Source organism: Eumetopias jubatus, unplaced genomic scaffold (assembly GCF_037043125.1).
Source record: "Eumetopias jubatus isolate StellerSeaLion01/CBP00866 unplaced genomic scaffold, mEumJub1_p1.0 scaffold_14, whole genome shotgun sequence".
Classification (NCBI taxonomy): Eukaryota; Metazoa; Chordata; class Mammalia; order Carnivora; family Otariidae; genus Eumetopias; species Eumetopias jubatus.
Genome location: NW_028274820.1, coordinates 2,386,525 through 2,413,385, shown reverse-complemented (window position 1 = coordinate 2,413,385; position 26,861 = coordinate 2,386,525). Strand labels below are relative to the sequence as shown.

At 55.9% G+C, this 26,861-nt stretch overlaps 1 protein-coding gene across 1 annotated transcript in view; it reads left to right on the top strand.

The window, feature by feature from the left end:
- The first annotated feature begins 666 nt into the window (after nucleotides 1-666).
- PKD1L1 (polycystin 1 like 1, transient receptor potential channel interacting) overlaps nucleotides 667-26,861 on the top strand; it is a 101,023-nt gene continuing 74,828 nt past the window's right edge. The window contains exons 1-13 of the mRNA XM_088018674.1: nucleotides 667-743; nucleotides 1,435-1,733; nucleotides 7,718-7,891; nucleotides 9,632-9,751; nucleotides 10,213-10,381; nucleotides 10,814-11,053; nucleotides 12,436-12,568; nucleotides 16,568-16,774; nucleotides 19,617-19,798; nucleotides 22,109-22,330; nucleotides 23,323-23,483; nucleotides 24,994-25,281; nucleotides 25,987-26,052. Coding sequence (XP_087874800.1) covers nucleotides 667-743; nucleotides 1,435-1,733; nucleotides 7,718-7,891; nucleotides 9,632-9,751; nucleotides 10,213-10,381; nucleotides 10,814-11,053; nucleotides 12,436-12,568; nucleotides 16,568-16,774; nucleotides 19,617-19,798; nucleotides 22,109-22,330; nucleotides 23,323-23,483; nucleotides 24,994-25,281; nucleotides 25,987-26,052 — 2,338 coding nt within the window. The remainder of the gene's footprint in view (nucleotides 744-1,434; nucleotides 1,734-7,717; nucleotides 7,892-9,631; nucleotides 9,752-10,212; nucleotides 10,382-10,813; nucleotides 11,054-12,435; nucleotides 12,569-16,567; nucleotides 16,775-19,616; nucleotides 19,799-22,108; nucleotides 22,331-23,322; nucleotides 23,484-24,993; nucleotides 25,282-25,986; nucleotides 26,053-26,861) is intronic.

Here is a 26,861-nt window from a genome sequence, read left to right as displayed (position 1 = left end):
TCTGCCTGACGTGGGGGAACATCTCCAGTAAGCTGCCGGTGGGTCAGGCGGCCCTGGGGCTTGGGGGTGAGCCGTATTTCCAGCTGCTAGTCCTTTGGACGCTGCTCAGCCGGTTTGAAAGTGTAATATGAATTGGATCCTCACTAGCAGGAAGTGTGCACCGCATTTTTGATGTCTGCAGGAGCATCCCCTCTCAGCCGTCCCCTGTGATTTGTAGCTGACCCCTATAAAGGAGCTCATTTGTGGTCACTTTGCCGGGAGCAGCGTGAACTCGGGACAACAATGGCTCCCCAGGCTCCCGGTGGTTGCCGCCAGTGTGCCCTTGGTCACGGTGCTGGCGGGTGCGAACCCTCTCCTGCACCCCGTCTGCAATGCACGGGGCCACCCTGAGCTAACCCACCTGGATGAGGGAGCCCGCAGCCTCACGGGGACCCTTTATTCTCCAGCTTCCTGACCATGCAGAGACCAGGCTGACTGACGGCAGCCTAGACCCCGTCACAACCCCTTACTCATTCACCTCTTAAATTCCAGTGCACCTGTCCCGCAGTGGGCTCCCGCAGCGTGAGCACGCGGATCCCCTCCTGCCCCCTGGGACGGCAGCGCTCTGCAGAGGACGTGGCCCCGGTGCAGCTTCCAGGGACCGAGGTCACAGCAGCCACCGTTACGATGGGGGCCCCCATCTGGGTGGCTGCGTCTGTTCAGACCCACACTCCAACCGGACCTTTTCCCACCTTACCGGGAAGGTAGGGTGAGGGTGGCGGGGAGGCCAGCGTCCTCCCTAGACCCTGATTCTGGAGGCACGCCCTGTGAGCTGGCAACTTCACTGTCTCCCTGTTCACCTAGTGGTGGTTGCATTTGTGGCCAGTTCAGCCCCAGCGCCCTGGACCACACAGCTGGCCACTGTTTTCCCCACAAGAGCCCATGTTACTGGGTGGGCTTTGTGTTTTGGATCGGGCACACGCCCATCCAGACTGGAGCTGTGAATGATTGCGTGTTCCTAGTAGACAGGCAGGGCACTCGCAGCAGGAAGGGCCGCCGGTGGAAAGGCTGGTGCCCAGCCCACGTTGGGCGTTTTCACAGAACTATCAGGTAGTGACTTTCAGGGAGCATACCTTGTAGGGCCCTTACTTCAGCGATGAGGGAGAGCATTTGCATCATGGCTGGGATTGTAGCCGGAGCAGGGGCTCTCAGATTGTAGGTGCCCTCAGCGTCCCCTCGGGCTTGCGGGCCCACGCGGGGCTTCTGACTCCACGTACCTTGCATTTCTCACCAGTGCCCGCTGATGCTGGCACCACTGGGCCCGGGACCCCACTTTGGGAGCCAGGGAAAGTAAGCCCTGCCATCAGGTTCCACAAAGCTTGCTCCCCTCCGGTCTCCGTCCTTCCCGGTAGGACTGTTGTGTTCTCTGAAGCTGTCCCTCCTCTCTCCCCACAGCTCCCTCGGCCACAATGGCTCAGCATCCTGGCCTTGTCCCAAGCAGCTCTGTCTCCTCGCTCAGTGTCACGCTGGAGCCATCTCCGTGCAAGTTCCTGCTGACACAGTGGATCCCGCCGTCCATGGCTTCCCAGACACGGACGCTCAGGCGCCTCCGAGTCTGGGCTTCCAGGTCCAGGTGGCTTCCCAAGCAGCTCTGTGTCTGGTGATGGATTTCGGGGACAGCTCTGGGGTTCAAGTGGCGATCCGCAATGTGACCGGAGGAATGGCGGTCACCGCCTACCACCAGTTCAGGAGAGGTAGGGTGCTCGGTGTCAGGATGTGAACCCAGGCAGGGAATGCAGGTATGGCAAGACCCCAGAGATGGCGCTGGCCACACTGGGGCCGAAAGGAGACCCCACTCCTCCTGGCGCCCCCTGGTCCGCACCCCCCCACCCCCCGTGCCTGCCGTGTTCTGGTAACGAAGGCCCGGGAGCCTGCACTCTGCCTGCTCCCATACACTGTTCCTCACTGAATCCCGCCATCGGCCCTGTTCTCCATTTGGAGGAGCATGGGAAGGCCACAAGGGGCAGGGATTTGTCCTGAGGTCACACACCTGGTGAGCCACGTGACCCCCTCCACAGGGAAAGCTCTGAGCTTTGGTGTGAATCGCTGACACTGGGTACACACACACACACACACACACACACACACACAACGTTGCACGCTTAATCTTCTGCACTAAATTGTCAAACACTTTGCATTCAGACAAAGTCACAAAAACCATTTTTCTCCAGACGTCTTGGTGCTGGAACCAGTCTTCATGGAGAAGCCCCCAGCGCTGACGTTGGGGGGTGGGAGCGGGTAAATTCCAACCTTGTCCTGCTCACCGGCATCATGTCACTGTTTGCTCTCTTTATTTTTTTAAATATGGTACGTTCTCAAAGTTCAAACCCCCACCTATAGGGAGGCATGTAGTCATGGGTGCCTCCTCTCAGGCGGCACTGCTCCTCTGTCTCTGAGATGTCTCATGCGTGTGCAGTACAACTATGATCTTTCTGTCTGGAACACAGACACGTGCACCACGCGGAGCCCCACTCCCTGTCGCTCACGTGCTCGTCGGCATCCAGAGCTCTTCCCACACGTGCCTTGTGGGTGCAGAGGGGTCCAGTAGTGCAGTACCCCAAATCTGTCTCACCATTCTTTCATGGGTAGACCTTGAGATTGTTTCCTAATCTTTCAATATTGCACATAACGTGCAGCCACTAAACGCATGTATGTGCTATTTCATAGAAAAGGGAAATTATTGCCTCAAATGCTAGGTACATTTGTAATTTGCTGGTTGTTGCTAAATTGCTCCCAAGAAGGGTTGGCTGGTTTATAGTCCCCGGAGCAGTGTAGACATCAGTGTAAAAGGTGAAAACGTATCTTTCTGCGGTTTTAATTTGCCTCATACTAGGCTCAATCCTGCGAAAGTGCCAACATTTGCCATATTTTACCAAGAAGAAGAGTACTTTCATGGTTCAACCTGATATGCTGTTTGTATGAGCACTTTTAGTAATTATGATAATTAGTCCTTTTCATCAGATATAAGCTGCAATGAATGTTTTTCTCATTTGTCATTTGTGTTTGGGCTTTGCTTATAGCTTTTTTTCCTTTCATGCAGCAATTTTAATTTTTAAGTATACTTTCTTTTTTCTGATATGGTTTCTGGGTTTTATGTCATAGAGAGAAATCCCTTCCTTAATCCAAGTTTGCAAAATAATTCTATCGTGGTATCTTGCAGTATTTGTATGATTCTGTTCCACACAGTTGAATATTTAGTACGTTGGAGTGTGCATTCTGATGACGAGTCTGAGAGGGCAGATTGCATTTTATTTTTCTCTGAATGGCCACCCCTGGGTGCTGCTGGCCCTGCCCCCGGGGATCTGGAGAGCGCCAGCCTCCACTGGCCACCCCCAGCCTCTGCCAGCCACCCTCAGCCCTCCCTCCCCACCCCTGCTTGTGGGTTGGGTTCTGCTGTCCATGCAGCTGGGCTCCCCTTCATTACTCATCCTTTCTAAAATTATTTTGGTTATTTTCACTTGTCCACTTTTCCACGTGGACTTTAGACTCCCACTGGTTCACGTAAAAACACCTTATTGGCATTTTTATTCGAATAACGTTAAATTCATGAATTGATTTCTGCAGACTATTTATGCTCAAGAATCTCCCTCCTCATGAAAATACCTTTCTCTGTCCAAGTGTTCCTTGGGTGTCTGGAAGCATTTAAAGGTGTCTTCATATGGGAAGTGCACAGTTCTCAGAGGACGTTTTATTTTTCGTGCTGGGGTGTATGAGATCTTTTCTTTCATTTTCTTTTCGAGTGAGTTGTTTGGATGTAGAAGAGTTGCTGGTATTAACTATTAATTTTGTACCGCTCTATCGCTCTGAATTATCACATTGTGTGTAGTTACCATGACGCTTACTCCTTAGTGTTTGTCAGTTATATGAACGGTATTTACAGACGGGTAGGTGCCATCCCTGCAGCTCCAAGCTGACACCTGTCCTGCCCTTGTCTCACTCAGCTTGGCTGCTCCTTCCAGAACAAGGTGGCTGAGGACAGATGACAGGGGCGTCTTTGTCTCAAGATGCTTTCGGTGTTGCCCATTAAACTTGGTACCAGATTGGGGGCTGATAGAGCTTCTCGAATGTTGAGGAGCTTCTCATCTTGGGCCCAAGTCCTTCTGATCGAGGCCCAGAAAAAATAAAAATAAAAATAAATAAATAAATAAATAAAACAAAGGAGCTTCTCATCTTTCCTCCTTTATCAGGACTTTTTTTTAATGTTTTTTTTTATTTTAAATTCTAGTTAGTTAGCATACAGTGTAATATTACTGCAGGTGTACAATATAGCAATTCAGCACTTCCCTACATCACCCGGTGCTCATCACGACAGGTGCGCTCCTTCCTCCCCATCACCTCTCTCCCCATCCCCCACCCACCTCCCCTCTGGTCACCAGCAGTGTGTTCTCGAGAGTCAAGAGTCTGTTTCTTGGTTTGTCTCTCTCTCTCTCTCTTTTTTTTTTTTTCCCTTTGCTTGTTTGTTTTGTTTCTTAAATTCCACATATGAGTGAAATCATCTGGTATTTGTCTTTCTCTGATTATTTTGCTCAGCATTACACTTTCTAGCTCCATCCACATCATTGCAAATGGCAAGATTTTATTCTTTTTGATGGCTAATATGCCATTGTGTATGTATAACCACATCTTCTTTATCCATGCATCAGTCGATGGACATTTGGGCTTTTCCCATAGTTTGGCTATTGTTGATAATGCTGCTATAAATATCGGGGTGCATGTGTCACTTTGAATCAGTATTTTTGTATCCTTTGGGTAAATACCTCTTAGTGCAATTGCTGGATCGTGTAGTTCTATTTTTAATTTTTTGAGGAAACTCCATACTGTTGTCCAGAGTGGCTGCACCAGGTTGCATTCCCACCAACAGTGTAAGAGGGGTCCTATGAAGGACTTTTTAATTTTTAAAATTTTTAAATTTTAAATTTTTAAAAGACTTTATTTACCTTAGGCACACAGAGGGAGCAAATGAGCAGGGGGAGGGCAGAGGGAGAGGGAGAATCTGAATTGGACTCCGTGCTGAGTGTGGAGCCCAATGTGGGGCTTGATCCCAGGGCCCTGAGACCACGACCTGAGCCAAAATCAAGAGTTGTATACTCAGGGGTCCTGGGTGGCTCATTCGGTTGAGCGTCTTCCTTCGGGTCAGGTCATGATCCCAGGGTCCTGGGATGGAGCCCCGCATCGGGCTCCCTGCTCAGCGGGGAGCCTGCTTCTCCCTCTCCCTGTGCCCCTGCCCGCTCATGCTCACTCTCTCTCTCTCTCAAATAAATAAATCTTTAAAAATAAAGGAACCAGTCTTTGAATTTCATTGACTACATTCGTCCCCTAAGTTTATTAATTTCTGCTTTTATCTTTACTGCCTACTTCCTGCTCTTATACAATGCTTTTGTTCTAGATTTCCATTTTGAGTTGGATGCCTACATTATTATTTATTATTCAAGTTTTAAAATTGCCACCTGTCGTATGGCCTTTCTCGTGTTCTGGCTTCATTATTAATTCATGGTTCCAGCCCGTTATGATGAGTGGATGTTTTCTCCCATTTTGCTTAAAAAAAAAAAATGCCAAGGTTGTCTTTGTGACTTAAAATGTGGGCAGTGTTAGGAATGAAACGATGACAGCTGGTGGGTTGTGGGGCTGCCATAGCCCCATGCCCCTCGATAGAGCGGGCGTGCTGGCTCCCAGCATCTTCATGTCCCCAGCACCCGCACTTACCCTCCGTCTGGTCCTTGTGATCACATCCCTGCCGGGAATGCGTGTGTGTGTGTGTGCGTGTGTGTGAGCGTGTGAGGAGGAGGAAGGGGGCCTGGCCTGAGGCAGGATTCGGGGTGTCCTCCCCCTCGGCAGCACCCTGTCTGGCCCACACCCCTGTGATGGCTGGATCCTAGAGTAAGGGTATATTTAGTTTTAAAGAAACCACCCAATTGTCCCCCAAAGCAGCTGCGCCATTTTTTTTAAGTTTATGCATTTATTTATTTAAGTCATCTCCGCCCCCAACGTGGGGGTCTGACCCACGACCCCGAGATCCAGAGTCGCACGCTCCTCGGACTGAGCCGGCCAGGCGCCCCACAGCTGGGCCGTTCTGCAAACCCACCAGCAGCGAGCGAGCACTCCTGGGACCCCACATGCTGGCCAGCAGTGGGTGTCATCGGGGCTGATCCTGGCCGTCCTCGAGGGGCGTGGTTCCCGCATGCACGGCCTCGACGCGGGACGCGGAGCGTCTTGTCACGTGCTCCTCTGTCGCACTGTCTCCTTGGGTGACGCGTCTCCGTCCGGAGCTCCTCCGTCCACTTTTTGAATCAGGCCGTCTGTTGGCTTATTTGTTGAGTGTCGAGAGTCCGTTGTATGTTTTGGATAGCAGCCTTTATCAGATGCGTGTTTTGGAACAGATGTGTTAGAAAGACTCATGGAATAAAATTCCCACTTCTTCCATATTCGAGGCTGTTATATGTGAATGGCAACTTGCTGGCTCTTCCGTCCATGGCCACACATTCTTTTCTCGAGGAACGGAGGTGTTTCTCTGCTCCAGTCTGGCCCGAGTGGGGTTTTTGGACCGACATCATCCGTATCTAATGTCAGGATAAAGTGCAGATTCTCTGGCCGCAGACATACAGACTCAGAAATGCAGGGGCTGGATCTCAGCCCTCCATGCTTCGGGGAGCCAGCCGCATGACCCTCCACACTTGCCATGCTATGGGGGCTCTACGCTCAGCTTCCTGTTTCCTCTGTCTGCATGACTTGATGTTTGGCTCAAAGTCATTGTTTATGTTTGCGGTCCCGTAACTTTGTGGAAACACGTCTCGGTGCTGGCCATTCCAGGTCAACGCGCTCTGGTACATGGTGTGCCTTTCCAGTATGTAAGTGTGCTTTGTTTTCCTTCATTTCAGGAAAGATTTTTGTTTAAGATTTTATTTATTTGAGAGAGAGAGAGAGCATGAGTGGGGGGTGGGGGCAGAGGGAGAAGGAGATGCAGGCTTCTGGGACCCTGGGATCATGACCTGAGCCAAAGGCAGATGTTTAACCGACTGAGCCACCCAGGCATCCCCAGGAAAGATTTTTCTTTTTAAAAATTATGTCTTTGAAACTATTTCTGTGCTGGCATTTCAGCTTTCTTTATGGAAGACGGGCCATGCACGTGCTAGGTCCCTTTGCTTCCCGAATCCTTTCTGCTCATTTCGTCTTGCTTACCGTTCTCGCCTTCCCTCCAGATCCCTCCAGTCCAGCTCTCTGGTTTCTGTTTCCCGCCTGCCAGCCGGCTCCGCCCCACACCTCGTGGCCCACCCCTCCCTTCATAGAAGGCCAGTGTGTGTGCGTGTGTGTTTGTGGTCGTCACAACCGCTGCATTCTTTTGCCTCGCTGCGGGGTGGCCGGTGTCTGTTTGCATCCTCGTGAATATGTTCGACTGCGTCGTTCTCGGGTCCCAAGGCGATGTGAGAATGCAGCACCCTCGGTTAACACAAATTATTAAGATGTTCATGACTGCGGAGCATGAAAGCACACGCCGAGCCCTGTCGTGTGTCACGTGCCCTGCACGGGTCCCCTGCCACAAGGCAGCCCCTCCTGCAAGAGAAAGCCACCTGTGCTGGGTCCGTGCCCAGAGCACTCACCCCTCATTGCCCTTGCACGGATGTTCAGTGTTGCACGTGCTTTTCATAGCTCATCATGTGGCTGCTCTTGTGTCTCTTCCCAGAAGGCGTCTATGTGCTCAAGGCACATATCTACAACGAGTTTTGTGGAACTGAAAAGGAGCTTGGGCCTTACTTTGTGGAGATTGGCCCTGCGACCGTGTCTGTGTTCATGAATTCCAGCAGCATCCACAGGGACGAGCTTCTTGTCTTTGCTGACTCCAGGACAGGTCAGAAGGGTAAGAGACACGAGTGGGTTCCGAAGCCCAGGCCCGCCTCTGCTGGGGGTACCTCCAGGTCCAACTGCTTCTCCGCTCAGACACGCCTTCAGCCTTTACCCCGCCTTGTCCAGGACACACTGATTGCACAGTACTGTGCTCTGAGGGGCACGTGAAGATGAAGTCCTACAGGTCCTGGTCTCAGGATTTACGGTCTACGAAAGGCATCGAGGTCTGTGTCGGAAACACAGGGCCTTGACGTGGTGCTGCCTCTCAGGGCGTGGCCAGGGCCTGGGACACGTCAGGAGGGAGGGTGTGTCACCGCGGGATAAGGCAGTTCTAGGGTAGGCGGTGGATCCATCATGGGCCTTGGGGAGGGGTCCAGCGGGTGTGGGGAGAGCATGTGGGGCTGACAGCTGGGCAGGAACTCCAAGCACAGAGATTTGGCCCCACGGGCGCTGGGGATGGATGAGTGCTCACGGGGGGCCAGGCGCTCTGCTTGCACTTCGCTCCCATCAGGCCCGACAGCCACCGGCGAGGGACTCCCCATCCGCTCAATATTGTAGGGGAGGCACTGGACTCGGGGGCCGGCGGGGTGGGAACGGAGAACCCCAGCCAAGTGTCAGCAACATGTGGAAGGAAGGGTCATGGGCACCCGTCGAAGACAATCCCAGAGTGCTCAGCCTGAGTGGATGGAGGGATGGGTTACGTTTCCCAGAAACGGGGAAAAGGGGAAGCCAGTGGGTGTGTGTCCAGATGTGCTCACTCACCTGGAGGTCTTTGTAACTTGTTCTCCACACTGACTGTGCAGCTTCCATGCAGTTAGCCTTGTGAGAGCCTCTCTACCCAAGAAATTAGAACACACATGTGGGGGCGGGGGGTGAGCCTGGGCCCGGTCGTTCTGTGTCAGGAGTTAGAATCGGAGGGTCCGGCACAGATGCGTGCGAAACGAGGTGTTCCCGTGCAGATCCCTATGTGTGCTTCCTCCTGCGGCCTGATACCGCATTCCCGCCAGAATGAAGCTTCAGGTATTGCTCATGGGATGGTGTCACTCTCAGTCATGGGGTATTTATTCTTCAGAAATTCTAAAGCACAGATGAATGAAACACCCACTCTGCGTGATCATTGTTATAAATGAGCATTTTCCCCCTCTAAAGGGAAAACCTACACAGGACAACAGTCTTTGAAAGAAAAGACCCACCTCCTTTCCTCATATAGACACATGGATTGTTCTGAGTCTTCCCAGACATGCCAGTCCTCCTCTGGGTCCCGGCAGATTGTTTGGTAGCTGCCCTCCTGGTGCACACATGCGCGCGCGTGCGCGCACGCACACACACACACACACACACACACACACACATGTTCTATATGTGTGGCACCTTGCATTGTGTGTCTGAGGGGTTACCAGCCCAAGGCTCGCCCCGGGGCCCCGTTGGGAACCTCATGCAGTAAACAGCCCTTAGCATGCCCTTCAGGGAGATCCTTCCAAGACAAGGCCAGCAGCAAAGGGATGAACACGCTCACTCCATGCAGGGCAGGTCTCAGGAGTAGAAAACACTTAAAATGTCAGAGACATTCTGGATAAGGCTCATGTTCTGCAGGCCTGTCTGACTTCAAGTCTCGCGCATCAGAACTTGGAGCTCGTGGGAATTCAGAGAGGGAAAGTAAGAGATGGAAAATACTGATCACCTACGGCGTGAGACAAAGGAATGGACTTTAAGGCCCTTACATGTGTTTCATTTTGTTTTGTCGTCCGTTCAGGCACTGTTGTCTCACATCGATTTCCAGCTGGTCCCTTGGGTAACGTGGCCTTCACTTCTCAGAGCCGAGCAGGGGGCAGCCAGGCTTGGCGCCGCGTCACGGTCGGGTATCACATGCAGCGTACGTCTTCACTCTGATTGCAGGCTTGTTAGGGTCTGTCGAGGTCACAAGGGCCCTGGAAAGCACCGGATGCTGTGATTAGCTCTGCTGAGATTTGCATTTGTCCTTGAACCAGCTCGGTGTTGACCCACAGTTCATTCTAGTGCTTTCTAGAAACCACATGCGTCGAGGCTTCGACCTGAAGGTGTGGGGTGGGTCACGGTGCAGAATCCTCTGCATGCCTCCGGCCCTGTCCTGTGCTCTTTCGAGGAGAACTCACAGGGATGATTGCTCTCATTTTGTGAGCTATGGTGTGGCCTTTGATCTGGGGCCAGAATCGCCCAGCGGGTTCCCCCTGCAGCCCTACATGTGGGCTGGGGACCCTCCCTCCGGCCGTACTGTGTGGGAGGTGAGGATGCTGGCGTCCCAGCACGGCCCCCGCCCTCCGCGCCAAAGCTTCTGTCTCTCTCCCACTCTCAAAGCTGTCTCTGTCTACACAAATGGAACCGTGTTTGCCACCGACGCCTACATCACTTTTCTGGCTGTTACCGAGGAAATGACCCCCCTGGAGTTCGTGTGGTTGTTCGGAGAAGGTCCCCCGGTGAAGACAATGTCCAGGAGCATTAATAAAAGACTCAGCGTCCCCCAGTGGTGAGGAAATGGGAGTCATTTGGCCTTAGCTCGTCTGCAGATTGCCCAGCTGTCGCTCGAGTGATTTCGGAGCGCTCCTGTGAACGGGAGGGATGCACGTGGAAGGTTCAAGGATGACGAAGTCCCTCCCGCTTGAACTAGGGGCGGGCGTGGGGCTTTGGAACTGGCTTCAGATCCCCCCTCCTCCACCTAAGTCGGTCCCCATCCGAGCGAGGGTCACAGGTGACCCTGCCGCTCTGCAGGCGACTGCGCAATGACAAGGGGGCGGTCCGGCGTCTCTGCCACCTCTCCCCAGAGTGGGGAGCCGTGAGGGCTGGGGGTTCCCTGCAGATGAACTGTCTCGTCCCTCCCCTCTCCCCTCGGGCTGCTCTCTCCTCTGACCTGCTCTTGTCTCCCCACCGCCCTCCCGGCCCCTCGGCGGTCCCACCGCAGGTACCGCGTGACGGTGCAGGCTGCCAGTGGGCTGGGCAGCGTGGCCTCGGAGCCCCGCCGCATCAGGACGCAGCGGAGAATCGCCGCCAACCGGCTTGTGTCCCCCTCCTCGGCTCTGCCGAACGCCAGCGTGACCTTTGAGTGCAGACTCAACTTTGGCACCGACGTCACTTTCCTATGGGACTTCGGGGACGGCACCGCGGGCCCCGGGGACAGCTCTGCTCGTCACACCTACAGCAGGTGAGCGGCTCAGGCCAGGCACGGCCCTGCGGGGGGCGGCCGGAACGGCCTTTGCGAGGTGTGAGCTCCGGTTCTCCTCAGCCGACCTAGCAGTCCACGCACTTGGCAGATACTGAAGAGAGACAGATAAACGGACGCTTTGAGCACCAGGACACATGGACAGGGCTGTGGGACACAGGGTGGAGGGCAGACGGAGGTAGAAGGTGCTCGGAAGGACTGCCAAAGGCTCACTGTCCGCCTGAGGAGCTTGGGCCGTGTCCTTTCATCCGGCATTTACTGAGCACCTGCTGTTTACCTAGAATCAAGCATTATGGAGATCCAAGCACAGCTGGGCCTGCCTGGGGGAGGCGGGCATGCCCACGGGAAGCCACCGGGGCAAACGTCAGGATCGCCACTGTCAAGGTCAGGAGGGTGACAAAGGGCAGGCCAGCCAGGTCCGAGCCTGAGTCTCCTCCCTGGCTGGAGGTGAGCCCTAGCCTTGGGCACCTGGTGGCCGAGGCTGTGGAGACCTCTGGATGGAGCTGAGCCTCAGGCTAGCGTGGTGCCATTCTTGCTGCTGTAATGGACTAGTAACATGTACAGAAGGGCCCAGAAGCGAGGCCCCCATGGCCAGCAGCAGCAGGGAAACAGCAGATGTGCCTCAGCGCAGGACTTCCTCGAGAGCCACTGTGGCCTCGCCACGTGCGAGGACATGCCCGAATGGCCCCGTCACTGGCTCTCAACCGTGCGCCTTCTCCATAGGAGGTGGGGGTTCACGTGGGGAAGGAGTTGAGTGATGGCGCCCAGGTAGGCTCTCTCAGGTGGGCACCTGGGCCCGGGACCTGGGAATGTGCTCTGTGGCTCAGGGATGGACATGCACCACTCTGCGCCCCTGCCTCATCTCTGGAGTGTCCCAGGGCTCCCCAACCACCTGGACCCTGAGGGGACCCCACAGGCTGCGCTGTGGTCAGCGGGACTTGCCTTCCTTATGGACGCACCATGACAGCGGGTGGCGCTCTGGTCCTGAGCCTCAGGGAGCAGAGCAGGAAGATCATGCCCAGACTTCCCAGTTGAGGGGCCGGGGTGCCCATCACCCCATGGTGCACAGAGGGGCCAGGCCATGGCCGCCGGGAGGTGTCCCCAGTGGAATGATTGTTTCTCCGTCAGCAGGTGACATTGGCTTGGGAGCTGGGCATCTGGCTTGCCCTGCACTGGGCGGGCAGCCGGCATATTAACTGGGCAGCAGGTGGCCCCTGTGGACACCAACCCCATGACCCGGGTGTCCTCTGTTCTCACGGATGGGCCATCTGGCCAGCGAGTCCTCTAATGACGCGGGTGGGGGAGGAGAGGCAGATGCCTGGCGGGCTGGGTGTCTTCAGTCCTGTGCGCTGTGGCCCTCGCAGGGAAGGACAGTTCACCGTCCAGGTACTTGCCTTCAATGACGTCAGCACCACCTCCCTGAGAAAGCAACTGTTCATCGTGCGGGAGCCCTGCCAGCCACCCCCTGTGAAGAACATGGGGCCGGGGAAGGTGCAGGTAGGGCCGGGCCTGGGGGTCATCTCAGCGCTGGGAACGGGGGTGCTCCGGGGGCCGGGGTCCTGCTGCTCTGGATGCGAGGGGGCGCCTCTCAGGGCTTCTGAGGGCCCTGGCGCCGAGGTGGGGGGCGGGCCTCATCCTGGCCTCCAAGGGGCCTTATTGGCCTCCGTCACTCTGGTGTTCTGTTCGGCCTGCTTTGAGGAAATGTTTAGAAATTGCTTGTGGAGGCTGGCCTGGGGGGCTCAGTTGGTTCAGTGTCTGCCTTCGGCTCAGGTCATGATCCTGGGGTTCTGGGATTAAGTCCCGCATCGGGCTCCCTGCTCCGTGGGGAGCCTGCTTCTCTCCTTCTGCCTCACCCCCTGCTCGTGCTCTCTCTCTCTCTCAAATAAATAAATAAAAAAAAAATGGCTTGTGCAAAGCACTCAAGCATTTTCAGGAGAAAGGAATGTTTGGATTCATGTGATGTCAACTTCCAAAGACATGATCAGTCCCCTCCCGAGTGCCTACTATGGGTTAGGAAACAGAGGGTGGCTTTTTCCTTCTTTTGCTCCTTTGAGGCCTCTGGGTTAGAGCAGGTTTCCCTTTTTGGGGCAGAAGTGTCCGTGGCACATGGGGATCAAAGCCGGGGCTCAGCTGCATTTCCAGACTTCGTTCTGTGCCTTCCATCACCAGAGGCACGTGCTGGGCCTCTGCCCGGGGTCTGCGGTCGGGCACCTCCCGCCCCAGGTGAGGGTGGGGCTCGTGGGGCACACGGAAGAGCCCCCAGGGCAAGGCCCGGGTGGTTCCCGGCCATGTGGGTCTTGTGGGACAGTGACGGCCCCTTATGGGCAAGGCCTGGGCCCCCGCTACGCCAGCACGCACCTGCACAGGCAGGGGGCTCTCCGGGTTGGGGAGACGGACAACACATCAAGGGGGACCCCAGCATGGAGACTGGGAGCGGCCTGGACCCGGGGAGAGGGGTCCGTGCTTAAATCCTGCCTCTGCTCTTAGGTCGAGGCACCGCACGGGGCTTGTTGCTGGTTAAGCTTGACCCAGGGGGATCATCCGTGGCATGTGGTCCAAAGTATTGATGGCTGTGTGACCCGGCGTGCTGTTCTAAAAGGATGGCCCCCCTCCCCCTCCCCCTCGGCCCTCCTCCCTCCCCCTCCCCCTCCCCCCCATCCCTCCTCCCCCTCCCCATCCCCCCTCAGCCCCCCTCCCCCTCCCCCCTCAGCCCTCCTCCCCTCATCCTTTGTCCCTCATCCCTCAGCCCCCTCCCCCTCCCCATCCCTCCTCCCCCTCCACCCTCAGCCATCCTCCCCCTCCCCATCCCTCATCCCTCCTCCCCCTCCCCATCCCTCATCCCTCCTCCCCCTCCCCATCCCTCATCCTTCCTCCCCCTCCCCCTCATCCCTCAGCCTTCTCCCCCTTCCCCTCCCTCCTCATCCCTTGTCCCTCAGCCCTCCTCCCCCTCCCCCCTCATCCCTCCTCCCCCTCCCTCATCCCTCAGCCCTCCTCCCCCTCGCCCTCATCCCTCATCCCTCCTCCCCCTCCCCCCTCATCCCTCCTCCCCCTCCCCATCCCTCATCCCTCCTCCCCCTCCCCCCTCAGCCCTCCTCCCCCTCCTCCCTCCTCCCCCTCCCCCCTCAGCCCTCCTCCCCCCTCCCCCCTCAACCCTCATCCCTTCTCCCCCTCCCCATCCCTCATTCCTCCTCCCCCCTCCCCCTCATCCCTCCTCCCTCAGCCCTCCCCACCCATCCCTCAGCCCTCCTCCATCCTCCCTCCACCACCCTCCGTCTTATTCCTGGGGCATCCTGTCAGGCTGGGCAGTGGGCCAGGTGGGCACGTTCTAGGGGCTGTGCAGGGGGGCACAGGGGGCTGGGAGAGGTAGACTGGCTGGGAGGGGTGGGGGTGTGACCCTTACATCCCCCTGTACCATTGTCTTTTGGCCTGTTAACATTAGCAAGTATGCTTTTTCATGTATTTATGTTCTATATCATGTTCATGTATTTATGAACTAAATTTTACGATTCTTATTATAAAAAAACTCTCAAATGTAAATAAAAGGAGAAAGGGAAGTGTGATGAACCATCAGCCACATTGAGCAATCACTAAAATGTCACTGTACTGGTTTCCTCTGTTGTTTTCTTTGCCAAAATATTCTAAAGTCCTTCCCAGATCGCAGCACATTTAAGCCCTAGGTACTTCAGTGTGGAGCTCTAAAAACTAAGGGTGGTTTCTTACCTACATGGAATGCTGTTATCAAAACAGTTAGCAGTGATCTCCTAATATAATCTAAACCTAGCTCATAGTCCCATTTTTCTGTCTCCAGAATTTCTTTTTTTTTTTTTTAAGATTTAATTTATTTATTTGACAGAGAAAGAGAGCATAAGCAGGGAGAGGGGCAGAGGGGCAGAGGGAGAAGCGGACTTCCCGCTGAGCAGGGAGCCCGACAAGGGGCTCGATCCCAGGCCCCTGGGATCGTGACCTGAGCTGAAGGCAGACGCTTAACCAACTGAGCCACCCAGGCGCCCTGTCTCCAAAATTTCTTAATGCAATTGTTTGTTTGATGTGGGATGCACACAAGTTTTTTGTTTCAAAAAGGAGAGAGAACAGAAGAAGAAAAACTTTTCCTCATCAGATAGACCTGTAAGTTTTCCTAAAATACAGTTTGTTCAAAAAAGCAAGAAAACAGGGCTTGAATCTTTCCCTTAATTCTCAGCTTTTAGAGTAAGAAGTTGGGCACCAGCCACCTCTGCTGGTGACGGCTGAGTTGTGTGTGATTTGTGGGAGACGGGGGAACAGAGGAAGCCTCTGTCTGTCTTCGTGTGATTGTTTTGCTAGCTGTCCGGTCCGATGCAGACATGATCTGTAAAGGCTCAGAGTGGCCCGTGTGGGGCCTGCCGGGTTCACTCTGGGCTGGGTCTGGTGCCTTCTCCCACATGCCGCTGGTCTTGGAGCGCTTCTGCCCGGCCTGCTGACAGCTGCCTTCTCGCTGGAAGTGGCATCTCACCACAGAGCCCCGGGCCTTCGAATGGGCAGCTGGGGACGGGACTCTGGCTCCGGGGGTGTTCACCGTTCCCGGGGCATCATCGTGTGCAAGTTCCTTAGTGTACACTGGTAGGAGATAGCTCGTTTGACATAAAATAAGTCGTGACTTCACCTGCTGTTTCCCCCCCAGGAACGTTACGTATGCAGAATTTACACGCTTTTGAAACATTTTATGCTTGAATTCTCTTGAATTAAAATCTCGACGTCTGGAACATCAACATCATTATTTATTAGCACTTTTCCTAACAAATATGTGAAATGTTTTCAAAGTAATAATACCAGTACTTCAACCAGAAATGAAACTACTTTGTGAGCTTTCAGATTTATCCGTGGTTATTTGGCCCTTAGAATATATCCTCACAATACTGCACATTAAAGTAACTTGAAATATCTCTCTCTTCCCTGTTGCTTCCTTGAAATATGGTTACATTCCTTTGTTTTGGCTCTCAATTATCAGAGAACTTTTTGGTTTCCTTTGGTTTTGTTTTTGCTTTTTGATTTGATTTTTGAATATATACAACATTTATGTGAGTTCATAGTCAAAACCATACAATAAAGTGTCAGTGAAAATTTTGTGATTTGCCCATGTATGTCTTTGCCCATTTTTCCATTGGAGACGTTGAAAATGTCTTAGTGATTTTAAACAGTATTAACTGTCATGTATTTTGCACAGCTGTTCTTTTTCTCCATTGGTTGCTTTTTAAAATGATTTTTTAGCAAGATTTATTTGTTTTAGAGAGAGAGAGGGAAAGAACAAGAGCAGGGGAGGGGCAGAGGGAAAGAGAGAGAAATCCCAAGCAGACACCCCGCTGAGTGCAGAGCCTGATGTGGGGCTCGATCTCACAACCCTGAGATCATGACCCAAGCTGAAATCAAGAGTCGTTCACTTAACCCATGGAGCCACCAGATGCTTCTCTGTGGCATTAGGCATAATGGACATTTCGAGACCTCTTTCTCTCTGACCCGCAGGTGTGGAGGTCTCAGCCTGTGACCCTGGGTGTGACATTCGAGTCTGAGATCCTCTGTGACATATCCCGAGGCCTCTCCTACACCTGGACCTTCTGGAACTCCCAGGGGTGGCCAGTGCCCCTGCCCCCTGCTGTCAGCACCCACAGGCAGACCGTCACTGTCCCCAGCTATTTCCTGGAGCCCGGGAACTATACCGCTCTTGCCAGGGTGAGTGGTTGGCTGACATATGTCCCTCCCGCCTTGGAGCAGGAGCTCAGCCCCTGGCCCTCCAACCTGCTCTATCCAAGAAAACGAGGGTTGTCACAACAAGTGTGGCTAGGCTCTCCAGAAATGGTCTTCCTCGGAGAGAGCAAACTGCATGTCCAAACGCAGGCAAAGTAATTGTGAAAATCTGCTTATTCTTTTAGCAAAAGCCTCCTGAGCATCTGCTTTGACTGTGTCGCTGAGGTAGTCCCTGGATGTCAGGGGAGTATCTGTATCTGGAAAAATGGTGAAAATATGTCGCGGTCCCTTCTAGAAGAGGCAGCTTTATGGAGCAGTCTGTTCGCAGGCAGAGACTGGCCCTGTGATTTCCTGCTGTCTGAAAGTTCCCCAGGGAGCTTGTCACCTCCTGGGGGAGGGGTGGCTGTGAGCCCGCCTCTGGTCCTGCAGTGTTCCAGGTCAGGAGAGGATTGCAGAATGGCGGAGGCCGTGGACGGTCCCGTGGAAGCAGGTGGGGTTTGAGGGGGTGGGCGGTGGGACACAAGGCTGAACACATGAGTGGGAGGTTCTTCTGAAGACCAGGGGAAGGCAGAAATGGAGGGTCGGGCTTCAGTGCTCAGCGGGCCATGTTGGAAATGTTGGAGGGACGCGAGGTGGATGTGGGGGAGGGGAGGGGATTGTGCTGGGGTCTCTGAGCACAGGACCGGAGCAGTGAGGGAGGAGCCCAGGCAGGCAGCCCTTGTGTTTTGGGGATGGGACAGGGGAAGGAGCCAGAAAAGGAGGGAAGGTTTGGTCTGTTCTTATGAAGCACCATAAGGATCTGTGTCACCGGTTTTATTTAAATTTCAAAATAGTGGAAATTTACTTAAATTTTAAAATAGAAATGTTTTGTTAGAGTCTTTTAAAAAAATCACTTGTTCCTGTAATGGTCTGTATTGTTTTTGGTTGAACACAGCTTAAACTCTTTAGTGTCCACTGTCACATCAGCAGGCGTGAGTAGGTATCCCGTTTCTGTGACAGATCGTGGGCTCTCCTTGTCCCTGAGGAACACGGGAAGTGACTCCTAGAAGGGTAGATTTCAGCTGGACTGACAGGGCCCAGAGCAGCCCCTGTGAGGTCGTGGTGTGGACCACGCTGCCAGCCTAACTTCCCGGTGTCCCGGCTGGGGCATGAATGGGGTGGTGGAGTGTTTCCGAAGCAGGCCGTCTGGCCAGCCTCCCCGAGAGGCCAACTGCCTGTGGTCTGGCCTGAAACTTTGCAGACCACAAATACCGTTGTCAGTTTAGTTAGAAATGGTCATTCTCGCAGGGCCTGGTTCACACTGTGTAAGGGCACAAGGGAGTGCCACGTGACCTGGCAAAAGAGGAAGGGACGGGGGGTCCCCTTCATCCGCTGCCTCTGGGCAGGGACGTGCAGTTGGATAATGTGCCCGAAGATGGGCATTGACACGATCGCTGGGGCCACGTGCGGGTAGCCTGTGTGTCCGTGCTGAGAGTCCCTTTCCCCAGGCCCTGGGCAGTGGGGTCACAGCACCCTCTCCTGCCCGTGTGGGAAGGTGAAGGTGAAGGTTGGCTTCATTGCTTGGCACACTTACTCATGAGCATGTCCTTGTCCGCGAGCGGGCTCCAGACATGTCTTTCTCCAGGTCGTGGGGACCTGACTCAATGAGGTGCTTTTGCCGATGATGTCTGAGCTTGTCATACGTTGCCTCTAGGGGTCATACCCTCCGATGTCCAGACCTCCCGCTGTCACTGCCCACCCCGACACTTCCCAGTCTTTGGAGGTTCCTGCTGGCTCCTCCAGCAGGAGGTGTTGGGCAAGCAGAGGTGGGAGGTGTAGGTGGGAGTGTGGAGTGTGATCAGACAGTAGTCAGTAGTCGTCAGGTCCCCACTTGGGAGAGCCAGCAGCACGGAACCACGGCTGCCTCTCGGAAGGAGAGGCGCAAAGGACCGGGGCCCAGACCAATGAAAAGAACAAAGAGCTCTGCTTTATTTATTTATTTTTTTAATTGCATCAAACTTCTCAAAGAGTCCTTTTGAATGGCCTATTTATAAAGTGTTCCAGTGTTCCTGAGTTTCAAAATATTTGTTTTAAAGTTCATTTACATTGCTTCAAGACCGTTGCATGGGGGCTAGAAATGTAGTTTGTTTGTTTTTTTTTAAGATTTTACTTATTTATTTGAGAGAGAGAGAGAGAGCAGGGGGAGGGGCAGAGGGAGAGTCTGAAGGAGACTCCCTGCTGAGCACGGAGCCCAGCGCGGGGCTGAATCTCACCACCCTGAGATCATGACCTGAGCCAAAATCAAGAGCTGGACACTCAACGGCCTGAGCCAGCCAGGTGCCCCCAGAAATGTAGTTTATAGAAAGCCAGCTAATGCCATCCAAGACCAAGACCATGGACAAGGTTCCTGTCGGCGGACCGGGGGACCCGTGTCATTGCAGGAGTACCTGGGGAGTCCCAGCTCTGTGTGCCCCCCAGACGTGAGCACGTGTCTCTGCCCTCCTCCGTTCCAGCCACTTTGCTTCCACTGGGCACACGGGAGGCTCTTTCTCTGACACAGGTGACCAGTTGGGGTTCACAATTACGGAGCCCTTGGTACAGCGCTGGGGGCACGTTTACACTCATCCTTCCAATGTTATCCTACTTGTTTTTAAAATTTATTTTTTTTTAAGTCATCGCTACACCCAGGGTGGGGCTCGAACTCACGACCCTGAGATCAGGAGTCACAGGCTCCACCGACGGAGCCAGCCGGGCGCCCCAGTTTCCTTGCAGTGGTAGAAGGGCGTCTGGCTCCAGCGTGCCTCCTGCCCAGTGCCCTGGGTGACACCCCCTTGCCGCCGCGGTCCAGGTTCAGGTGGAAGGCAGCATGGTGCACAGCAACTACAGTGTGGCAGTGGAGGTGCGAGCCCGGGCCCCCGTCAGCGTCATCTCCGAGGGCACGCACCTGCTCCTCTCCAGAGCCCCCTCGTTCACCGTCGTCCTCACGGGCTCCCAGTCGTACGACCCAGACCACCCGGGGGCCACCCTCAGGTGAGCCGTGGGGAGCTGAGCTCGTGTCTCAGCTCGGGATCCTACCAGGAGGGAGTTTGGGGAAAGGGTGTCACTCAAACGTGAGCATTTTGAGAAATGAAGTTTAAGGGTTGTCCCAGTCCCACAGCCTGCGTAGCTTATATACAGTGGACGCTGCTTTCCGTGGACTCAAGGCTGGAAGGCCAGATCGAGGGGCCGGCCAGTCGGTGTCTGGGGAAGACCTGCTTCCTGGTGCCTAGCTGGTTCTTCTCATGGGGCCCTAGCGGGGGGCAAGGGGGGCTCTCGGGGGCACCGCTGTAGGAGCCCCACCTGTCCCTTCCCGAGGCTCCGCCCTCACGACCTAGTCCCCTCCCAAGACCCCCGTCCCCACACCGTCACACCGGGTGTTAGGTTTCCACATTTTAGAGGAACGCATTCAGTGCTTGGCAAACATGTTATGCTGTGATTAAAATTCTTGCTGTGCTGTACGGGGGCTTGATCTCCGAGTGTCCCACATCCCTTACTGTTGGAGGTCCCCTTCACCATCCACATGCCCTCCCTGGCGGCCTCACCCAGTTTCCTGATGTGGACGTGATCCACGCGATAGTCACCTCGAGCACGGATCCTCCACGGATGCCATCCAGAGCCCATGGCCTGGGAGCGCACATCTCTGTGGACGCCGTCCCCTCGAGCGTGTGCATCCTGCGTCCAGTCATTCTTGGCCTCCAGGCTGGGTGTCCCACCATCTCTGCAGCCTTCCTATCTCTGCTGACAGAAGGATCCTTCCCATCGTTTGGGCCAAAACCTTGAGCAGCTCTCTTTTTCTCTCCCACTTCTCGGCCAGTCTGTTGGGAAAACACATTGGCCCCGTCTGGGCTGAGTGGCATCTTGGGCTTCCTTCCGTAAGGTCTCCTCCCTGGTCCCTGTGGTGCTCCCGACCGCCATCAGGCCGTTCTTCGCAGAGTGGGTGGACGGAGTCTTTTAAAGCCCTTATTGTCACCACCCCGCCTCCTTCCATCTGCGCTCAGACATCACATGCCCAGGGAGGCTTCCGATGACCCCATTGACGGCGATGACAATCCTGTGCTGACCCTGCGGTGTCTTTTCCCATAGCCCCTTCTCCCTGTGACATCCCATACTCGCTCACGTACTGCGGTCACCATCCGTGCTCTGGCCCGGCTAGAATGTTCGCTGAGGACGGCAGGGCCGTGACTTGGCATATCGCTGTGCCTGGCACATAGTGGGTCCTCAAGCAGTATTCCAGAAAAGTTAGAGGAGCTACTTTGTTCTCTTCACCCCATGAGCACGGACATTTGCTGCGTCCCGCGTGCGGGCTTTGGTGGAGGCGAGAGGCGGCCCGTTGGACTCGCTGGTCATACGCATGTGTTCTGGACAATGCACATGGCTGGCTGTGTACCTCCCGTGCCCCGGCCGCAGGAGACAGAGTGGGGTCTTGTTCACTCTGCACCCTCCCCTGAGAGCCCTGCATGGCGCCCACGAACAAGAGTTCAGTGTGTGTCTCCTGAAACGGGCTGAGTCTGCTCCCTGGGAGTGGGGACTGTTCCCACCCAGCCCTGGAGGAGGGCTGCTCCCCCCACCCCCAAGGGTCTGAACTGGCCTGGTGCCGACCAAGCTCCTACAGGCTCTGGAAACAGGGAGGTTTAGAACCAGCGCCCAAGTTCTGGTTGCTTACAGTCCAAAGAGGGCAATGAACTTGGAGGAAGGAGCAGCAGTGTAGACTTTGGGGGTGCCGTGTGGGGTCCCTGCCCCTGCTCAGCCCACACTTCCTTCTTCCTCGCACCTCCTGGTGGGGCTGCTGGTCACGGCGTGTCCGCCCAGAGTAGGACCTGCTCCAGGCAGGGACTGGGGCCGGCTTCTTGGCTGTTGAGTGCAGTGATGACTGTCACAGGGAGGAAGGCTGTGCGTGGGGGAGGTGCTGGGCGCCCATCTCCTGGCCGGTCCACCTGCGCTCCAGGACGGGCAGCTCCTGCGGACTCGGCCTTCCCACAGTCAGAGGCATCGTGCTCCTTGGGGGCTGCAGAGATGCCAGTGGAGGTGGGAGGTGGCATGCGTGGGGTCGGGAGGGTTAAGTGACCAGAGCAGGGCCCCGAGCCAGTGAGCCAGGCGGGGCAGGGCCCGGCCCCTCACCTTGGCAGCCCTGCTCCAGTGTTGGAAGCTCCCACCTCACCGCCATCAGAGAATAAGGGAAGCATCGTGTCTCCCGGCCCGCCTGCTCCCCTGGGGCCCCAGGAAAGCCCCATGAGTGGCCTGGGGGTGGTCACCTGGCTGCCGGAGCAGGTGCATTCAGTCCCGCGGTGGCTTCTTCCACAGTTATCACTGGACATGCACAGCGGCCAGCAGCCCCGGGCACTCGTGCTTCGCTGCCTCCTCCCCACGCAGCCTGGGTGCTGGGGCTCCCTCCCTGGCCTTCCCTGCAGACTCGCTCAGCGACGGCTATGACCAGTTTCTCGTGACGCTGACGGTGTCCAGCGCTGGCCGGAACTCTACAGCGGCGCAGGTGTTCCTCTCCCCTCGCCCGGACTCGGCTCTCAGGTACCGCCTGCCCCTCGCTTCCTGCAGGCCAGGTCCGAGGGGTGTGCCCTTCTATGCCCTGCCCAGCAGGTGTGGGAGCCACCTGAGGGGCCTGCTGAGGAGAAAGGGGGCTGACCAGCGAGGTGGGGAGACCCCGCTCTCACCTGGCCCCGGGGCAGAGCCCTCCAGGCGAATGCTGACGTGTGGGGGCTCCAAGGAGGAGGTGCCCCTCCATCACGGCAGCTGCCCCAGGACAGGGGTCTGCTCTGGGGCTGGGGGCTGGGGCTGGGCAGAGGCTAAGGTGTCACGGGGCTGGGCCAGTTGTGATGTGGGGGCAACACCGGGCGCGGGGAGCAGGGACATGCTCCGACCGCAAACCGGACCTGCGACATGGAGGCCGGGCTAGCACCCGAGTGAGGGCCTCGCTGAGCCGCAGACACTGGACGCAGACTGGTGTGTGCCACAGCTGCTCTGTACGCCCCCAGGGGGGCAAGCGGGACACCTGGAAGGACTCGGGCGAGCAGGGCTGCTCCCGTACGTGGACCCTGCAAGGGGTCTGGGCAGTTACCATCGCCTTGTTGTATACAGACAGCTCAGGGTTAAAAGTGCGGAGACCAGGGTGGGTTCTGGAAGGCTGTGCCTGGCCGGGACCAACACAGAGGAGAGGACGTGTGCTGTGACATCGAGGTCAGACAGATGACTCTGGTGGAGACCCCCCCCCCCCGCGGGGTTCAGGTTCAAGCCCATGAAAAATACGTCTCAGCACACAGGATTGGGCACCTCTCCAAGGTCCAGACAGACCCAGGCCACCTGCACGTTTTAAGGCTCCTGATGTGTATTAAAAGTGGAGGAATCCAGGTTCCAGCCTGGCTCAGTCGATACAGCACGTGACTCTTGATTTCGGGGTCATGAGGTCAAGCCCCATGTTGGGTGTGGAACCTACTGTAAAAAAAAATTAAAAGTAGAAAGTCTGGTGCTCTCCCTAAAATCTCCAACCTGGTTTCACGGTGCAGATTCGTCCACATCTCCTGGGTCAGCTTTAAGGACATGTTTGTTAACTGGAATGAGGAGCTTTCTTTTCAAGCCAAGTGTGATGAGTGTGGTGAAGGGCTCCATCTGTCTTACTCCTGGGACCTCTTCCTGGTCAACGCGACAGAAAGGACCCGAATGGAAGGTAAGGTTGTAGCTGCCTTCATTTTATTAACCCAGGGGAGGACTCGGGTATTCGGAGATCGCTGAAAATGTGCAGACGCTGACTCGTCCGGACCAGTGTTCCTGGTCGTGCCCAGCACACCCCCAACCCCTCTCCTTTATGCTCACGGGGATGGAGATGCCTGGATGCTGTGGCTCAGCCTCTTGCACATGAACCCGGACCCAGGACTTGCCTCTGTCCCTCGCGGCTCCTGCTGTCCTTGGGGCTACTCCTTGCCCTGGCTCTGCAACCCGAGACTTCAGGCACTTCTCTGAGACATGGTTTTCTTGGGTGGGTTGGGGTCCTACCCAAGAAAGGCAGGGCAGTGGCCATGTGACATGAGATCACGTGTGAGAACATGCCAGCTCTGGGGTGGGACGTGGCCTGGGTGTGAACCAGGAGGGAAAGGGGTTCTCGTCGGTGGCATCTGTGAAAAGAGAGATGATTGTGAATGGCAGACAGTGGAGCTTTGGTTTCCGAGCTGGGTCCAGCTGGTTCCTGGGACAGAAGCTTGTGCCCAGCCCTCAGAGACCCACACTTATTTATTCTGAATCCATTCCATGGGGCTGCACAGAGCTTCCATACACGGGCTCTGAGTGCAGCTGACCTCACAGTGAGGGGGACAGGAACACATGGGGCCATTTTTATTGTGCCCTTCTTTGCAGGGGAGCCGTTCCCACATTCTTGATGTAATGGGGTTTTCGAGAAGCAAAGCCGGTGGGGAATGCATGGGAGGAACTGGCATGAACACCCGTTGGTTAAACTTGCAGCCAAGCCAGTGACTGTCCGAAGACCATGGGTCTCCCTTTAATGTCACAGAATCTGGCTCTGTGACGGCAGTGAGCACAAGCTCACTCTAGCGAGATGTCCTTGTGTTACATCCGTAAAAATTTTCTCTTTGTCGTTCATCCTTTCTCATAAATTATACCAGTGCTCTTTAGAGTTGTTGCATGAGATGCGGACAGGTGAGTGGGGGTTAGGAGCCCCACGTACCCAGAGTGTGTCTAGAATAGGCGTGAATCACCGTGCCAGGTGTGCAGGTGCAGGGGGAGCCCGAGGTGAGCAGATCCCAGGGGAGCTACACCAGCCACCCTCCTGCTTCCGGTGGGGTGGTCCGCCTGCCTCTGGGGGAGAACTGTGCCCAGTTCTCAGACGTGTCCTTCTCAGATGTGGATCACGTTTGTTAAAACGGCATGCTGATGTAATCGTAGACCTTTTTGTTTATTTACTATTATTTTTAAAAAGATTTTATTCAAGAGAGAAATGGAGAGCACAAGCAGGGGGAGCAGCAGGGGGAGAGGGAGAAGCAGGCTGTCTGCTGAGTGTGGAGCCCGATGTGGGCCTCGATCCCAGGACCCTGGGATTATGACCTGAGCTGAAATCAACAATCAGACGCTCAACCAACTGAGCCACCCACGCGCCCCCATAGACCTTTTTAAACCACATAGTTTTTCTGGTCCGAACGTCTCACCCTGTCCCGTATTTGTTCAAGTTCCCTTTTGTAGAACAGTGGGGCTGCTGGGCGCCGCCGGACTGGGGGCCGTTTCGAAGCTGCCAGAGTCCAGCGCACCGTCCACGGAGCCGAGCTGGCTGGAGCCGCATGCAGTGGGCACACCATCTTCACGGGAGCCATCACCACACACCCGGGGCCTGACGGGGAAACCCTCCTCGGGGCCCGCGGTCGGCCGGCACCGGGTCCCTGCTGCGGGTGACCAGGGGTCCCCGGGACCCACCCCCCCTGGGAGGCCGTCCCCCCAGAGCCCATGCCCTTCCCCCTCTGGTAAGTGCCGCTGTCCTGTCATGTCCGCCCGGCTTGTGGGATGCTCCTAGGGTCTCAGGGCCTTCCTCCCTAACTGCAAACCCTGTCCAGGCTCTGACAGCCAGCCGTCTGTGCACACGGCCTCCTTCCCAGCCACCAGTCCCTTCACTCTACCCCTGGTTTTCAGGCTGCCCAGACACTGTTTCTGTGCCCCAGAAGTTGAGGGAGGAGCTCGTTGTCAGGGAGCAAAGTTCTGGCCCAGAATCCGCCCGTCCCTCATTGTCCCTCCCCAGTGACGGCATCAAGACTGTGCTTTCCCTGGGCTGCGGCCTGGCAGATGCCACCCCACACTGGGGCCCCCGGGGCTCAGGGCAGCCGCCGTGTGGGGCCGGGGCCGGGGCCGTGACGTCTGCAGCAGGACACGCTTGTGTCCACTTCCGTCCTGAGAGGAAGGAGCGCGAGGCTCTCTGAAGGGGCAGTGGGAACTTGGAGAGCGCGGGGTCCTGGCCTCAGCCCTGCGCCCAGCAGCTGGCTTATCCCGCGGAAGCCGCACACCCAGACACCGGCCTCCTCCACTGTCGCGGTGACACGGTGACACGCGCAGAGCCAACTGTGCACTCGACACTCAGACCTGGGCAGCCCGTGTGCGCCGTCAGGAGCGTCGTATGGACTTCAGGGGAGTCTGTGGCTTTAAATGACATGTCACGGTTTTCTCCTCCTGTGTAGATTTTGAAGCCTATTACAGTGATATTCAGGAAGCCGTGCCGACCCGAGGGAGACAGCCCGCCGACTGTGAGTCTGTGATTGGGGCTCCCCGTGTCCCCGCGCCAGTCCAATCTCCGAAGCCTCTGAAATCAGGAATTGCCCCTCTGCTCCCCCATGTCACGAGCTCCCAGAGACGCAGGGCACCATCTGACCCGCATCTTCTAGCTCACCCACTGCTGCACTCCAGGTCCCCTGTGCTTCAGAACCCCAGGTAGCCCCAGGCCCACAGGCAGGCGCTGCTGGTCCGTGAGTGAGCGATACAGAAGACACCCCCTTAGCGCCCTTTCCGGGATGTCACCGTGGAGCGCTGCCTCCTGTCCGGTCGGCTTCTGTTTCTTCCTCTGTCCCCTTTTTCTTGTCTCGTATCCCCTTGGATCCTGTGGCAGCCCAGCATATACTTGTCCTGCTTGAAGCAGGTGCATGTGGTGCCCGCAGCTCTTTCCCTGGCTGTCTGGCTCTAGCTCTCCAAGGACACGTCCAGGGCAAGTGTGGACCCCCATCCCAGACGATCATGGTGCATGGAACCCTGGCAATACAGCAAGCGTGTTCTCGAATGGACAGATGCGTGGTTGGTGGACGACGTGTCTGTGGACAGAGGCGCTGGACGGTCAGTGGACGACGTGTCTGGACAGAGGCGCTGGACGGTCAGTGGACGACGTGTCTGTGGACAGAGGCGCTGGACGGTCTGTGGACGACGTGTCTGTGGACAGAGGCGCTGGACGGTCTGTGGACGACGTGTCTGTGGACAGAGGCGCTGGACGGTCAGTGGACGACGTGTCTGTGGACAGAGGAGCTGGACGGTCTGTGGACGACGTGTCTGTGGACAGAGGCGCTGG